Here is a 17,335-nt window from a genome sequence, read left to right on the forward strand (position 1 = left end):
TTATTGGTTTAGTAATGCCCAAATAGGCTGATTATAACTTACCTGCAAGCAACACAATAACACACTGCAATCGATCCTTAAAATAATTGACCCAGACTACTAAAATTGGCCAACTATACTGTGTTGTAATAAAATTGTGAGATTTCTAGTATTACCCTAATGTTTAATCGTAGAGGGTAGGCTTAGTAATTGGTTTAATTAGAGGATAGAGGATATAGGCTTAGTTGGTATTGCCAGTCATGTAGGCTACAGGCACTGAACTTTGGCAAAGATTATTCTAGAAATGGCTGATCTCACAATTTTTGAGTCCATAGACTTCTCTCCAAGATGATTGAGTCACATCCTTTAATTTGGAAAGCAATCAGATTTTATTTCTGCAATGATCAGAATGCCCTTTATTCTTGATAGGCCAGTAGCCTATTCATTTTTATTTAAATATTTATATTTTTGTATTCATAAATGTAGATGTTTTGTGCAAGTCTACTGTTTGTATGCTAAAATCTAAGGGAGTCCTTCCTTCACTGAATCTCTTTATAACTGGCTATTTTAAGCTGGCAGTCTGTTTCCTTTCCTTTTACTAGACCTAAACTAATGTAGCCTACTTTTGTGTAAAGAAAATGTTAGGGTTATAAACATCATAGATATATACTGTCAGTATATGTAAAGTAAAGTAAAGTAAAAAAAAAAAAAAAACAGCTAAAGAAAAACCCTCTACTACTAGGCTACCCTCTATTAATTTTCACAGAGTCGAGTCGATAGTCTGTTGCTTAGGTCTGTTCCTGTTAGTCAGAGCGAGTCGATTGGCTGTCTGGTTATGTGGCCAGAGTTGACATTATACAGCGTGCAAACATGTTAAGGTTGGCCAAGGAAGGTCAGCATACCTGCAAGTGTTTACTGAATGCTTTTACGAAAACATCGTCCCATGGCATCAGATACCTGCAGAAAGAGGTAGGTCGATTTGTTTGACAGCATGAAGAGGCGCAACACCTAAATTAAGATTAGTTAGCAAGCTAACTGGCTAGTTCTAGCTAACAACAAATGTTGATGGCATAGCTAGCCAGCCAGCCGACCACTTCCTTACTGTAGGTATTTGGTTAGCATCAGTAATGAATTCATACCATGATAACTTTCTGAAAAGTGAATTCATTTAGGTCAAGTATTTCTCTACATTTGGCATATCTGTATGAAACCATGCAATTTGTAATACGTCATACTGGTAATCCCTGAATGGAAACTGAAAGAATTTCTAGAGCGTAGACTATCTTGTAATAATGTTTACGAGCGGCTAACGAGAATCTTTTATTTTATGTTTGACATATATTCTCTGTATATTCATATATTATATTATGACCGATCACATTTGACTTGTGTTACAGAGTGGGTGTTCTGGCCTACCCTACCTGACTCGCCACTCATCAAATGCACATTTTCCCCAACATCTAAGTAGGCCATCGTCAATGACCAGAGAAACACTGGACCCGATGGTAATAGGATAAGTACATGTCGCCTGTTGTAGGCTACAACGTGCTATAAAGTTGAAATGCCATAGTGTTATTAAGTGTTGTAGATAAACCAGATTCCAAGATCACTGATGACTCGATGGATTCTACCACAATAAATGTTACAATTATTTCCTTATGTTTTGTGTTTACAGTGGTTACAGGGGGAACAAGTGGCATATGCTCAAAAGAGATGCTTTAATGTCACACCTACACATGCAGGAGAGAATGCACTGCAGTCAGGGTAATTTTGCTGCTTATTTTGTCTTGAACCATTAGACAGGAGTCCGAAGAAAGCAGGACCACAAATGCTTATAACTGTATTATATTGGAATATTGTAGAATTGTAAATGTAGGCCTGCATTTAACATTATGGCTATATTGTGGACGCATTCTCATTTGGATGTAAAACTGCCTTCTGCTTGTATTCATCTGGCTGTTTGATTGAGCCCCATTAAATGAGTTTGTGACGATGCATCATCACTTGGATTTAGTTTCTTTCTTGCCCTGAGTAAATTCATCTGTGCTTTTTTGACAGAGAGTTTACTGAAGCTGTGTATGATAAATTAGCGGAAGAAACATTGGATGCTTTGGCAGAATACTTTGAAGATCTTGCAGATGAAGACTTCACTGGAACTGACTACGACGTTGTCTTTGCTGTAAGTTTGGGAATTCTTCCTCCGATCTTCTGTATGCCAGTGGTGTGCCAACATTCAGGAGTAATTATTTTTGAAGTTAGAGAAGCTTAGTACATAGCATAAGAACCACCCATTTAGAGGTCCCCATGTGCTTCAGTCAGATGTCCAGTAGGGGGAGTCATTGGCTTAAGTTAAACTGTATAGAAGCTTCAAACATGGATCATGACCGTGTTCCTATCATTTTGAGAACCTGTTCTTTATTCACCATTTTTGGAAGGACTCAAACTAACAAACTCGTATTACATAGTGTTGTTTCATGTTAACAGTTTAATATAAACTGGCAACTCTATGTGCATACTGTATGTTCGAATACCATATTGGAGCTGATGCAGAGTACAGTCATTCAGATTATACAGATTTGATACAGTACTTTTTAAAAAATCTTTTGATGTTCACAGATGCATTGTCCTTTTAGTTGGACCTGTCAGCATAGGCTAATCCTAAAATGTGAAGGGTCGTGGTGGGGATTTAAAAAATACAGGTGGTGTACTAAGAACAGATTATTGGAATAGTAATACAGTGTCTGTGTCCCAGTGAGGGAAATGTCCAGTACAGTTTGAGTTTAGGTTAGTTGTGGCCACAGCCTGTCAGTTGTTGGTGATGGGAGTTCAGTCAAGTCTCAGCTTTGAAAAATGGATTGAGTTGGATGTAGATCAGTGTTGACTTGAACCGCATGGCGTCTTACATATTTGGGGTCTGATAACTGAAAAGACAGTGGATAATGCTGTGATACATTGCACCTTAAGGTAGTTAACAGTATAATAAAACATGAGAACACGTTGACAAGTTGATTTGACACACACACACACACACACATTTGCATGTGCACACACACATACATACATTACACATACACACACACATACCGGTGTACACACACACACACACACACACACACACAACATACACATTTGCACGTGCACACACACACATTACACATACACATACACACACATACTGGTACATGTGCGCCCACATACACACACACACACACAAACATATACATTTGCACATGCACACACACACACACATACACATTACACATGCACACACATACCGTTACATGCGCGCCCACATACACACACACACACACAAACACACACACACACAACAAACGCACATCTATTTTCTGTCCAGAGCTTTCCACTTTGTGTTCCATGCAGGCAGGCCCCTGTTGCTCTCTGTTCAGTATTGATTTCTGCCCTACTCCAGTGCTCGCAATTAGGTCTCGCCGTAGGTGGCATTGAGAGATCGGGTCAACCGAAGCCAATGCATATGTCAGCCGGGGAATTCATAAAAAAGGAAGTCCAGTCTCTCTCTACTACACTTCCCAGACCAATGCATTACATTTCTTATGATACAAATAACCACTTAAAAAGAAACAAAGCTGTTTCTCTTGTTTCTGCCCTCTTACATCCGGAAACCACATTATTGGATTGACTGTTTTACTGTAACTACAGGCTTTGTAACGTTATTATGACTGGCATGATATGAAGTAGATGCACTTCTTGGAAGAACTAAGTCAATAGGAACCTGGTACCATGTTCAGTCTGGAACCGCCTGTTCAGTCTGGAAGCTGTGCTATGTGGTCTGCCTGGTCTAGCCCCCCCCGCTTTTTGTCATGTGAAATGGCCCTCATCCATCCCTTTTAAATCTGGCTGGAAGTCTCTTTCCATCATTTTAATGGTCTTCTCGAAACCCCCTGCTAACATTATTATTCAGTCTAGGCCTGTACGCACGCAGCACTTATGGGCGCAGGTCCCCCCCCCCCCCCCCCTCCTGGAAGGCCCTCACCCCAGATTTAGATGGCCATTTAAAAGGAAGGACAGCAGGCCCCATTTGACAACTGCAGGAAGAGAGCGCGCCGCTTGTAATGTACTCTGGTATGACATAGGATGGTGTCACTCAGAACCATGATGGTAGGAGTGTGTGTTTGTTTGTTTGTGTGTGTGTGTGTGTGTGTGTGTTTGTGTGTATGTGTGGACGAGGGTCGACATTTGAGGGGCTCCCTCCCCAGGTGTCAAGGTTAGAGTGCTCCGTGTGAGCCCGGAGACTGACAGCTGCCGCCAGGAAGACTGATGAACAGAGGAGGTGAGGGTGTGTGCTGGCCGGCCACGGGGCCTTGTGCCACTCAGACCCATAACGCAGTTCAGCTGTAGTTCAGCGGGTGCTCCATGCTCCTCGGGAGCCCTCGACACCGCGATAAGCACTTAGCTTGCTACGCTCATGTCCATACCACTTTGCTCCGATTCACTCAGTGTTGACTTCTTATGAGGAATTCACTTGGGCTTCACTTCCTATTTAAAAATGGGTTAATTGGAATCTTTTATGGCAGGAAAAAAAGGTGGAAAAAAATGAGGGAAATATGAGCCAATTAAATATGGCTGCTGCAAATATGGCCATGCAGTGAATCCAACAATTGTCAGGATTCATTCATTCATTCACTCACTCACTCACTCACTCATTAATGTCAGGAGCCAGTAGTAGGATGCAACAGCATCTGACACATCTGCGACGCTGCTGGTTGTTGTCATTTCTGCACGGCTGTGAGCAGACGTTCCAGTTCCTCACCCGCTCAGGAGCGCCATTACACCTCCAGTTTGGTTTGTAATCAAGCCTCACACTTTAGCGCTCTGTCCGTCACGGTCTCTAAAACCCTAAAGAGCGGAGTGACGGACGGACGGACGGTCAGCGGCCGCGGTGTCGAGAACCGGACTGCTGATGAGGCGCTGCTCGGGTTTGAAAAACCGTTGTGATGATTCATCGTTGCCATGGCCCAGATCCCGCAGGGTCCCCCACTCACGCTGGACTGTCACAAGACTTCTGCTTCTAGCGTCTGAGTAACCGTTTGGCCGAACACGCTGTCAGGCCTTTGCACTTGTCTTGTGTTTTTTTTTTTCCCTCCCCCTCCATCCTTACATCATGCATATGTGGCTGTCGGTATTTTTCAGAGTTCCATTTTGTGACCTTTCCTGCCTTTGTGCTCCCCCCCCCCCCCCCGGTCCCTCTCCAGGAGGGGGGGCTGTGGGGCTGTGATGCTGGGTGTGGCAGGCTGGCTGGCTGGCTGGCTGGGGACTCTGGAGGCTAGTGCTGACAGATTGATGGGTCATTCACACAAGATTCTCACCAACCCCGCTACCCCGCTACACCCCACACCGCGCCACTCGCATACACACACACACACACACACACACACACACACACATCCTTCCCCCAGTTATTAATCTGACAGTGGGGGGTGGGGGGTTCAGGACCAGACTGTGTGTGTGTGTGTGTGTGTGTGTGTGTGTGTGTGTGTGTGTGTGTGTGTGTGTGTGTGTGTGTGTGTGTGTGTGTGTGTGTGTGTGTGTGTGTGTGTGTGTGTGTGTGTGTGTGTGTGTGTGTGTGTGTGTGTGTGTGTGTGTGTGTGTGTGTGTGTGTGTGTGTGGTTGACTGTTAGGACTCCTGCTGGGGAGCTGCCCGTCCGTCTCCGGCTGCCCAGAGTGCCACTGTCTCATTTAGTTTGACAGTGTCTCCGACTCTGCAGGCTTCATTCGGGGATAAATATATGCACTTGGGGGATGGAATGTTGCCATGCTACATTCTCTCCTTCCCTCTCTCTCTCTCTTCTCCCTTATCTCTCTCTCTGTCTCTCTCTGTCTTAGTCTTCCTTTCTATCCTTGTTCTTGGCTGTCTCTCCCTTTCTGTTCTCGTTCTTCGTCTTTATGTCTACTTGTTCGCTCTCTCCCCTGTCTCTGTCTTTGTCTCCTCCTTTCCTCCTCCTCATCCCTCTCTTCTTTCTTCCTTCATCTGCTCCTTCGCTCCGTCCCTCCGTGGTCTCCGCCCCTGGTCTTTCTGTCGTGCCCTGTGAAGGGATGATGAATAAAGCGGTGACTTTTTAAATCACGGGCGGGACAGCTGCTGTCTGAGGTCCCCGCTGACGGATCGGGCCGTGTTCCCGACCTGGCAGCTCACTCTCTTCTCATCTGCCACGAGCGACGCGCGGAACCATAAACAACAAACAGCGCCCCCCTATCAGAGCCCCTCCGCCCCCAACATCACTCGGCGCCCGCTAACGCGCCCGCCTGCCCGCCCTCCCACCCGCTCTTTCCGCTTCTTCATGCGGATGGATTGCGGAGCGCTAATGCGCGGCCGTAACTTTTTATTGGCTCTCCATCATTGCCGAGGGGAGCACATGCAAAATAGGTGCTTCGTAAAGTGGTTGCTGATGTTTTTCGTTGAAACGGTTGTGTTTTGTGGGGCCTAGTGAGGTGGAAAACGATTGTGATCGGCCCCACTGGCAGAGGAGCTGAAGCTCGCTCCAGATCTGTGGAGTGTTACGGCTCACAATTTAGCTCAGCAGATTAGCTGTCTGTTGAGGGGCGTGTCACCTGTTTGGGGCAGCCATCTCTCAAGAGCTGGTTTCCTCTGCAGTAGTTTAGTGTGGAATTTAGTGTCGGCTTCAGTATACCCCATTTTTTTTTTATCGTAACTGACAGTGTTTGGTCCAACATCAGGCAACCAATCATCATCATTTATGAATCAAAACCTTGTGGTCTGTTGGTCTATTTGAGATAAACCTCTGTGTTCAGGATGCAAGCCATTGAGGCTTGTGGTAGAGCAGAACCAGGAAGTTCATTGGAAGTTCAGGAAGTTAAGTGTGTTGTTGACCATTTCACTCCAACTCAAGCATTCAAAGTATGACATCAATGTTATTCTTACAAGGGAAGTTGACCATGAAGTACTGCCGGCTCAATACGATTTTGAAAGGACTAAAGAAGATTGATCTACAAATGCTATGTGACTCAGAGGTTCAGTGGGGGGAAAAACTTAGCTCAACTTGTTCCATAAGGGCCTTGGCCTTTCAAGGAGTTCCTGAGGAATATCAGTGGTAAAGTTTGAGTCTTTAGGATAAAGCTCTTCCTTTGTGTCCCATAACAACTTCACAGCCCTTATCTACAAGCCATAATCTCTTAAAACATCTCTTAATCCCTCATAACATGAAACCAATATCCATCAACAGCCTCTACAAACTTCTAATTGGAGGACCTTATCTCATGAAGTCACTAGGGGGGGAGAACAAGAGTTTTCAAATCTGTGGAGTAATAACTGTAATTAAAGGAATGGTAGAAAAGTTATTTAATCAGCCATGGCTTTTAGGGTCAGTCCCCTTATAAAGCGTGGTAATTTATTGCTCGGGGAAGTTCATATCCCAGCACTCAGCCGACGAGTTGGTGATTGAACAACACTATGCAACAAGAGGCACGCTCAGCATATTTTTATAACACAAGTCAATAAAAACCTGTGCAGCAGGGCATGGAGGGGTAGGAGGCTTTTTGAGTGTGTTGTTGCTGCTGCTGTTGTTGTCGGCGTCGCTGTTGTTGTTTCAGCCACAAATCTCAAGTCAGTGTTTACACTTGACTGGGGTTTCTGGCTGAGGCTCACACATGCTCTTAGGTGCGGTGAGCCTGACTGACTGACTGAGTGTGTGTTACCCTCATCTTTCTACAGAGCGGTGTGCTGACTATCAAAGTAGGGGGTGACCACGGCACGTATGTCATCAACAAACAAACTCCTAATCGACAGATTTGGCTTTCGTCACCTACAAGGTACTAAGAGTTGTTTTATGTTAAATCACCTTTGTTTTCTGCTTATAACTTGTGATACTAATGTTGCCTGGGGTGAAATTGTTTTTTTGCCAATTGTTTACCTAAAATTATTATATATTTTTTCCCTCCAGTGGGCCTAAACGTTATGACTGGACTGGTGAGCGTTGGGTCTATTCACATGATGGAAATGCACTACATGAGCTTCTCTCAAAGGAGTTCTCCGTTATCTTCAAGTGTAAAATGGACCTGTCGCCTTTGAGACATTCCTGACCAGAGTGACTGTAGCCTAGCCCACATGCTAATACTTTAGCCACAGAAATAACAGTATACAAACTGGGTATTTATTCATCACAAGAAACAAACTTCATGTCGTATATCTACAGATCCTCACTCCTTGTAGAAGTCCATGTAAAGTTAAAGATTCTCTCAGAATGACTGCCTTGTTAAAAATACATATATATATTAAAAACTGCTCTGACTTGAAGTACATGCCAGATGTATCAAATGAATGTCATGTGCAGTTGAAGTTGGATTTCCTATTCTAATGTACAGTTTTTCCCAACATCCTGCAGCAGATATTATTCTGTTGACCGTGTACTTGTTACAGTATGTGCGTACTGTATGTAACAGGTTAGACTTTAAAACACGGCAAACGTAGAAGGAACTTTCACTGTTCATAAGTCAGAAATTCTGTCAGTCCAGATCCTAAAATATTTCCACTTTGCACCGTGCAGGCCCACACACACACACACACACACACACACACACACACACACACACACACACACTAAACTGGGCTTTTAATTGAATGGACATTATGTGTTTTCCAGTTCTGTTGGAGTGTTGCCAAGAAATACATTTGATATTTGTTTCAGAATGCTGCCAGCATCTGCACTCCAGAAAACGGTAGTTCTTGATGAATGGCTATAAAACAGTCACTGCAAGCTTCCAAGTCAGTCTCAAGACTTTCACTTATTATATTTCTTCCCCCTCTCAAAATCATTTAAGCATAACCTGTTGGGACTGTGGGGGTTACACGAGGCAGATGGTTAGGAATATACTTCTTCTATATGAAGATGGCAGACAGGATATATTTTTTACTTCCGTTGGTATAAACCTCTGCAAATAAATAAACACCTTGGTCACTGTGATTGATGCAATTGAGGGGTATTTTATGCGTTAATTTACTGTGTACTGTGTAACTCTGACAGTAAGACACTGAGACAACTTCTTCCTTATATTCAGCTGTTTACCCAAATGCAATCTGTAACACATAGGACCATTAACCAATGTAGTCAGTATACCATACTTTCTTCTCAGGATATGAAGAGTTATTTTGTACCTTTGGTTGTATGCATTATTACAGATTCTATGAATGTGAATAAAATATTATATGTGCACATGTGTCCTGTGCTGGCTCTGTTTCAACTATCATCTGTCTTGATGTCCAATTTGGTTAGCTGGATGCATAAATCAAGATATCAGACATCTTTGAGCAGTCAACCCCATCAATCTCAACCAATGGAAGTCTGATATAGGGGGCTGTTTGAATATCCTTATTTGTTATTGGTTGTTTGCTAGGATTTTCTGTCCTAATAGATTTACACTGCCATCATTAGATTTCCTTCGAGCAAATCATGGAGATTAATCCACCTCCCTATGTAAACAGGTCTAATGTAAAGATTGCAGGCAAAAAGCAAAGTGTGCAAATGTGCAAAATTGTATCATGAAGGCCGATGTTTATCATCTTGATAATCAAATGCATGAGACTAGCATGAATGTAATATTTCATGTGGATGATGCTATCTCTGTCTCCATCATACCCATCAAATTTGCTCTAATTTTGCATCACAGACAAAATGATGAGCCTCATTAGTGGGACCACTCACAATGATGTATAATTGCTGTATTTTTCAGGAGGAAGAAAAAACATGCAAATTTCTCTGGCAACACTTGACACAGTAGGCCAGAAATAGCTTCTGAAAGTTTCCATGGGAACATAGCACCATCATTGACAACAACCAATGTAGAAATGACGCTCAGATGTTTCGGCGCTCAATGAAGCTAGCCTTGTGAATCAACCGCGTCACGACGGCCCGTTTTTGAGCAGACGCAATGTTTAAAAATCAGGAGCAAACCAATGCGAAGGCAATGATAAATCTACAGAACGATTTCCCAGCATGTGAATAGTCTATTACACACACGGCCTTTCTGGAAGGACACGTTTTTCTGTTCAAGCCTTCCGGCCCATATAAGGACATTGCAGATAGGACCAGCCAGAATGTCAGGACACTCCCATTTACACCTGTTGGTGTTTTCGAAAGGTAACATTATGACACTGTAAGTCATGTCTACCCATGTTTTTGTGCCAAGCGCTTTGATCTGAAGAAAAGAGGAGTCGTATTTAAAAGGTAGGTTCAGTTATTTTGTTGTAAATCCACTTTCAACTTGTAGGCTACCTGTTACAAAAAGAACAGTGTGTGCTCTTTTTCACTTCCTTGTTGCGAGATATCCACTGTTTGCAGTATTAACTCCGGGAACTCCAGTCGGTGTTAAAGCTACTGCTATTTGAGCCTATACAGTCACTTACATCGAACCGCCAAGAAAACTAAAAGTAAGCTACACAGAAGCGTGCTATTCATGGGTCAGAGATCAGCTGAAGTAGGAGGAAGCAGCCCTGAACTTTCCTTCATTCCCATGCCCCCTCAGTCAGCAAAGCTTCCTTCTGACTGTGTCAGGGGAGAAAGGGATCCACCCATAGTTTCATCCGCGCAGTAGCACAGCCACAGTGCCAAATCTAGCAGTCTGTCCGTGACTGATGGTGATCGAATGCCTCATGCAAGGTTGATATGGATACAGCTTCTTTTGCAGAATTGGCCTGGTTGTCGGATGCGAGCGGAATGGATGGCTTGCAATTCTCAGTATGTGAAAAATTACCAGCTAGTGACTGTGGGTGTGTGGAGGTTAGGTTATGCCTCATCCCAAGGTTGTTCACAGAATTCTTGTTTACTGTCAACATATTGATCCTGTTCTCTGATAAAGGTAAACAAGCAAAGCACAGCTATTTTAAAAAAGGGAGATGGAGTCTCCCTTTCCAAGTTTCCTCTCCAAGATAAAAGCCAGCACAGTCTACCGATTGAAGGCACTGTCAAAGATGAGAAATTAATCCTTCCAGTTTCTGGCAAATGCAGTAATTTGTCTCAATTTTCCACTGGCCTTTTGCCATTGCTGAACCTACTGCCACCCTGTAAAATTAGATTCCTCTCTACTTAACATGGAGATCACATCCTCTTTTCTACCAAATGTGTTTTTTTATTTTCTGCTATTATCACCTCACATATTTAAACTACAGGAAAGTGGAAAAATATACATATTTGGCTCAGAGAGATGTGTGAATTCCCCAAAAGAGGTGACTATTTGGATAATAATTCTGAGTTCCTCTCTAAAAGATTTTGAAAAGTAATGCGTAATGGAGTTAAACGCTTTTGAATGTCTTTTAAATGCCATTGATTGATGTAATATATTAAATCATTGCAATTTTATGAATGGCAAGAGACCGCAAAGTTACATTTCATTAATCAGGGTGATTTGTTGACAGTGGGGCAAAGAGGCATAACGTCCATTTATCTAGGAAATAATGTTTTCAGAATTGTTTCATGGGGATGTATTGGTGTTTTTTCGTGTCTGATCTTTGTGATGTGTGATAGCCACAACATTTTATAGTTGAACCGGGTTCGCAACTGAAATAGAAATACATTGCTTTGTGCCAGTAAGATAAAAGCTAGACATTTGAAGGCTCTGAAGTTAAGAAATCTGTCAAAGCAAAGAATTTACGAATATATTTTTAGCACACTAATGTTCTCTGATACTGTTCAACATGCCAAACTCACATTATCTTCCTTAGCAACGTCCTGGATACATCAGACATGTAGGCAGCAGTATTATTATTTTTTCTTGCTGGGCTAGAATGCTATTAGCATTGCAAACCAAGCTTTGATATGAAACAAATTGGCAGAGCTGTTAAAACACATTTGGTGAAGTTACAATATATACATTTTGGAGCCTAAACCCGAACTCACGCTGCAAAGCACTAGAAAAACCTACTTGACAGATTGTTCAGATTTACATGATGTGAATGACATTGCGTTGCCCTCATTTGGACATAAACTCATGCCTCTGCAGAAAACGATGATGTAGCCTAATGATTTTGGCCATAAGCTATACCCAAACAAATAAACAAGCAAACAAACAAGCTGAAAGCATGGCCACACACACACACACACACACACACTTTCCATGAGTGGCAATAATAATCCACGCCACAAGCAAGTCACTGCATTCTCCAGTGCATGGCAGAGTCCATGCCAGAGTCCATGCCTAATGTGCTCCCTCACCCTGAGGTGGTTCTGCTGATTGCCTTTAAATAAGCCCGGGGTCAGGGGGTCAGCCCTGGGCAGCCTTGGTTTATGAACACTGAAGGTGAGGCCTGCCCTGTGTAATGAAAACGTTTGTATGGGCTTCAGCTTGCACCTCAAGGCCGCTGAGCAATAACAGTGTGGATGAGGGCGGACAAGTATTTGCTGGGCTGTGCTGTGCTGCAGTCCATGCATACCTCAGTCTGTGTGAATGGGACTTGACTAACAGCAGATACCTAATAGGACACACACACACACACACACACACACACACACACACATACACCCAAACACACACACATTAAAAGGGAGCTTTCCCAGACACAGGAAGAGGTGTCAAGAGAGGTCAACAATGTGACACATTTGTATGCTTTTGTACTCAATTGTATACAACATTTGTAGCATGTAAAAAAAAAAAACGGCCACTACAAGTAGGTGCGTGCGTAGGAGCTCTTCCTGGGCAGAGAGAAAAATAGCGGTCAGGACAAAAGAGGATGATGCATGAGCTCACAGACAGCATTTAGGGTGATAAGCAGCGAGAATGAAACGGAGTCAAATGGTATTACCACTAGTGGGGCAGGAGGGCGAGATAACACCGAGCAAAGCATCCTCACCGCACCGAGAGATTAGGTGTTACAGGAAGGGTAGTCCTGCAAGAGATCAGTTTCCTGGGAGCCCAGGCTGCATTAATCAAGGGGGGCGTTGTGTGCGTGTGTTATGTGCATAGTTAACAGCACAGCGGCGGTTGGAAAACCCAAACAGAGGAGAGAAGGAGAGCAGAGCGGGTGGAGTGTCTATGATGTTGCAAACTAATGGTGATGCATTGAGCAATTCCACAGGTTTGACGTTACACCTCAGTTACAAGTTGCTACACGGGGCTGGCCTCGCTCGGAGATAAATGAAGGCCGCTACACGCCTGCATGTGACCACAAGAATGCACGTTCACGTACAGACACTCACACGCTCTCTCTCTCACACACTCATATACACACACACACTCATGCACTCACACACACGCACATGCACACATACTCACACTCTCTGTCACACACACACACACATACACATACAAACACACACTCATGCAGACACACACACACACACGCACACACACTCTCTCTCTCTCACACACACACACACACACACACACACACACACTCTCTCTCTCTCTCCGTCTTCTCTCTCTCTCTCACACACACACACACACAGACACACACACAGACACACACACACACACACACACATACAGAGTAATATGCAGTGAAGTATCAGCATCTATCTGACAAAGTGGCAAACATGCTGGGGGCACCAAGAATAAATTGTGAGGTGCAGTTGATTAAAAACCTCTCTGGTCTAAGTATTGATGGCTCAGAGACATCTCCCACATGACAAAAGGACCATGGCTACTGATTTATTAATGTAGTCATTTAAGAAAAGAGATAGATATTGAAGAACTGGGGAAGGGCAGTACCAGGGAGAAGGGTGGAGGTTGCTACTTTTGTATCAAAGCCTGGAGTGAAGCAAAGGCAGCAATATCAAATTGTTTTCATTATCGATCCGTGAAACTACACAGAGTAATTTGTGCCGTGTGGTCAAACTGTGAGTGCCATTTGAGCATGTGCTGTTCACCTGAATGCATGCTGTTTGTCTGAATGTACAGCAATTGGGCCGTTTAAGTGGATACTTAATCAAAGCTTCAAGTCTCCTCCAGTTTAATTGGTTCATTTTGCTGATTTGGCGTTCTCCCCCCACTTCAGTTTGTGTCCATCTCACCGAAGCCTTCTCCCGAGGCATGATGAAGGTGTAGCTTTAACACTCGGGTCATAGCATTTGCCTTCATCGCACTGGCTAGACCTCATGACCAACGTACTGTACCTCAAAAAGCTGTGGATTTACATTATAATATAATAATTATAATATAGGGAAGATTTAGCACCACTCGCCAATTTGACTGATTTGGACATTGTTCTCTCAGCAAGTGTTCATGTGCTTAATTCCCAGATATTATGGGATGCCGTGCCTGATCACAGCCGGTTGCTTTTTCCATGATGGCATTAAGCACAAGTAAATTGCTATTTTGAAATGGCGTAGCATGATTTTATTAAACCACTTAATTACTGTAAGAGATCAGTCATATTTTGGAACAACAATCACAGCTGAGCTGACCCATTTCATTTTGAACTCAAATTTACTTCTCAGCGGCTGTTATGTAAATATGAATGCAGGGAGTGCTGCCTCTCACAGCATTTTAACAGGGTCAGCGTCCACCTTTTGGCTTTGCTGACCAATGCCCCAAGACATAATGAGAGGGTTCAGCAGAACGGATTGTCTCCAGATAATAAGATAGCCTGATTCACCCTCATCATCATCATCATCATGCTTAATGCCCAAAGCAGGTTGTCTAACAATAGATAGTGATTAGTAATGAGGATCAAGATGCATGGTTGCCCCTGATAGAGCAATCTCTCTGCTCTGCCTGTGTCAGTAGCCAGTCGCTGTGTATTGTCATCATGGTCTGTTGTGTGTAATCTGTAATGTAATACAGTAACCCATTAACTGATATTTCAAAGAGATTATATTTGTAGCACACACACAAGTAGTGTTTCCCTAGAGATAGGCTATAAAACTATGTATTGTTCATTCATTACTATTGTATTTATTGCTATTATACATATTAAGTGAGATGTTTAATAATTAATGTGGAACAAAAAGCTATATTGTAAACATGTTTTATGTCAAAAGTGTTGAGTTTGGAAAAGGGAGGGGTATGTAATGTATTTATTTTATAGCAAATGAGGGGACAAGGACAGCTATGATCATTATCCACATTATGGAGCTCTTTATGCAGCCGTGGATGTATGTAATTTATGCCCTCTGTAATGAAGTGTCATCAGTTTGAGTCAGGGATTAAGCTGTTAAACAGCCCTGAAAGGGAACTCTGTCATCTTCCAGGTCCAATATTGGATTGCCTCCAGTGGTGGGGCCACTGAATTATATATTTCTCAGACAATGTAGATAAATTGCTGTTGTCTGTAATTGCAGATTCTCTTGGTGCCACCATTCGAGTCCATTGACATTGTTTGAAGGTCTCTCCCTTCTGCAACTTAACGATGTTAATGTATGCACTGTTCAATTCCGCTCTGGCTATTTATACGTGCAATCGTTGGAACTGAATGCAAATAGGCAACAGTATTGGGCACATGTACCAAAATTACTTTTCTTTTTAACTGACCCAGTTAAGAATTAAATCCAGCCAAATTGGAATTCAGACCGAGCTCACAGATCTCCTTTAAACCTTGGCAGAATGTGCAAGTAATGGTTCCTTTAACTAAAAGCAGACACGAATATGTGTTAAAAAGATTGACAAAGACCTGCCTCATTCTTAGTTGAAGGATGTTGAAGGGTGTTGCTGCTTTGTTTAAGGAGAGGCACGTCTCCAGCTTCTCGGCACATGCTTGTTGATGTGACCTTGCATACATCAATCAATCCAGGTCCTACCCTCAGCCTTTTGCATGTGATTTAGCCCTGCGATCGATTAGAATAATCTGAGAATTGGTCTTTGTGGCCAAGAATGAGAGAGAGGGAGAGAGAGAGTGCGGGAGAAGGGGAGAGAGAGAGAGTGTGTGTGTGTGTGTGGGAGAAGGGAGGGGAGAGAGAGAGAGAGAAAGGGAGAAGATGAGAGAGAAAGAGAGAGAGAATAGTCTATGAAAAACAAATATGAAAAGTCTTTCAGATGCCTTTGCGGTAGAATTTTATGGTGGACATTGAGAAACTGGATTTTGTGATTTGTGTTCTTGACTTTAGAAATATCAAAACACACCACAAATAGTTAGGTGTAATGTGGCATATCTTTCCTTATCATTAACACCTTTTTTCACACATTCATGTTGTTACCTTTCCAACTGACATTACTTCGTTAAAATGATAGTGTTTGTGAATGCTTGTTGGTTTGTGGTTAGACTTGTAGGTGTGGATGTATTGCTTTAAACTGATTTTCTTTGTCTGAATTAAGGGATAAAACATATTACATGAATCCCTGTGTCGGCTTGCGTTTCGACATGGCACAGTGGTTTGTTGTAAAGCAGAGAAAAGACTTGAGCTTAGGAGGGAATTACAATGTCATTTGGTGCAGATAGGGACAAGATAGGATTCCTGCGTGGCTTAATTCGGCCCTGAAGTATTCCTGCCTCTGTCCTGGCTTTATGTAACTAAAGACAGCAGATTGCATGGGATCAAATGCCTGATTTTTGTTTGTGCGGCATGTGTGTCTGACACATTGCTGTGGACGCCACTGTTTTGAATCTAACATCATCTTTGTCCTATTGATTGATTGTCTCTAAGCTGTAAAATGGATAGCCAGACGCATAGATAATGTAGACTAGAGACTAATTTACTGATAAGCCAAGATCTGTTGGTAAACTGTTGGATGCTTTTAACGTCCTGTACAAATATGTGACAAAATCTGACAAATTGAGTTACAAGTCACAGGCCGATTACTTCAAAAAACATTGAAAATATAATTTTTTTCTTTTTTGGTGATGGAAAGAATAGACATTCAAAATGATTAATTTTCATAGTCAAGACAAGAATGTAGAGTTACAAAAAAATAAATTTGTGAAAAAAGTGGGCAAATCCTACTTCAAATGTGATTTTCTCTGGTTATTATTGCTGTATCTTGAAAACAATTCATGATATGACTTTGACCAGGATATTACTGTGTCCTCTGTCCATTGACACCAAAATGTCAATTTTGAATATTGGATCACTGTGACTTATTTTGCCAGATCGGGTCACATTTGAAGAGACAATATAAAATCAGTATCTATCACATCACTATCGTCATTTCCCTTTATTCCTACCTACATGTATCTTTGGAACTCATTGGGAGTGTTTGGATGACCATTAGTTTTTGATATTCTAGGTTCTTTGCTTTGAACTATTGAGCCTAAATTACTGCTACAGCTTTTCAATGCAGTTCTCAGATCTGAGGCGTGATGTTAGTCCACCATGCACCACGCAGGCAGTTTAGTCCAGTATGGGAAAAGGCGCATTTTGATTTGACTCCGTCTTGATTTGACTCCATGACTGTGGACGTTGAGCGAGTCGTCCTGCTGAGGCACGGCCACTGGTCCCTT

The 17,335-nt window shown here is 42.6% G+C and overlaps 2 protein-coding genes across 4 annotated transcripts in view; both read left to right on the forward strand.

Moving 5' to 3' along the window:
- The first annotated feature begins 793 nt into the window (after positions 1 to 793).
- fxn (frataxin) lies at positions 794 to 9,183 on the forward strand. 2 transcript variants are annotated; one of them, XM_062543357.1, is made up of 7 exons: positions 794 to 948; positions 1,377 to 1,484; positions 1,655 to 1,743; positions 2,038 to 2,158; positions 7,688 to 7,785; positions 7,917 to 8,060; positions 8,661 to 9,183. In XM_062543357.1, exons 1-6 carry the CDS (start codon positions 850 to 852, stop codon positions 8,053 to 8,055), a joined length of 654 nt encoding a protein of 217 aa, XP_062399341.1. In that variant the 5' UTR covers positions 794 to 849; the 3' UTR covers positions 8,056 to 8,060; positions 8,661 to 9,183. The 2 variants fall into 2 exon arrangements, with proteins under 2 accessions (XP_062399341.1, XP_062399340.1); XM_062543356.1 differs by having other exon boundaries at positions 7,917 to 9,183.
- Positions 9,184 to 10,070: 887 nt separating this feature from the next.
- Positions 10,071 to 17,335, forward strand: part of LOC134089066 (tight junction protein ZO-2-like) — an 87,253-nt gene continuing 79,988 nt past the window's right edge. Inside the window, exon 1 of one of the 2 annotated variants that reach the window (XM_062543361.1) lies at positions 10,071 to 10,196. The gene's annotated coding sequence lies outside the window, so the exon portion shown is untranslated. The remainder of the gene's footprint in view (positions 10,197 to 17,335) is intronic. The other variant, XM_062543363.1, reaches the window with a different exon arrangement.

Source organism: Sardina pilchardus, chromosome 8, assembly GCF_963854185.1.
Source record: "Sardina pilchardus chromosome 8, fSarPil1.1, whole genome shotgun sequence".
NCBI lineage: Eukaryota > Metazoa > Chordata > Actinopteri > Clupeiformes > Clupeidae > Sardina > Sardina pilchardus.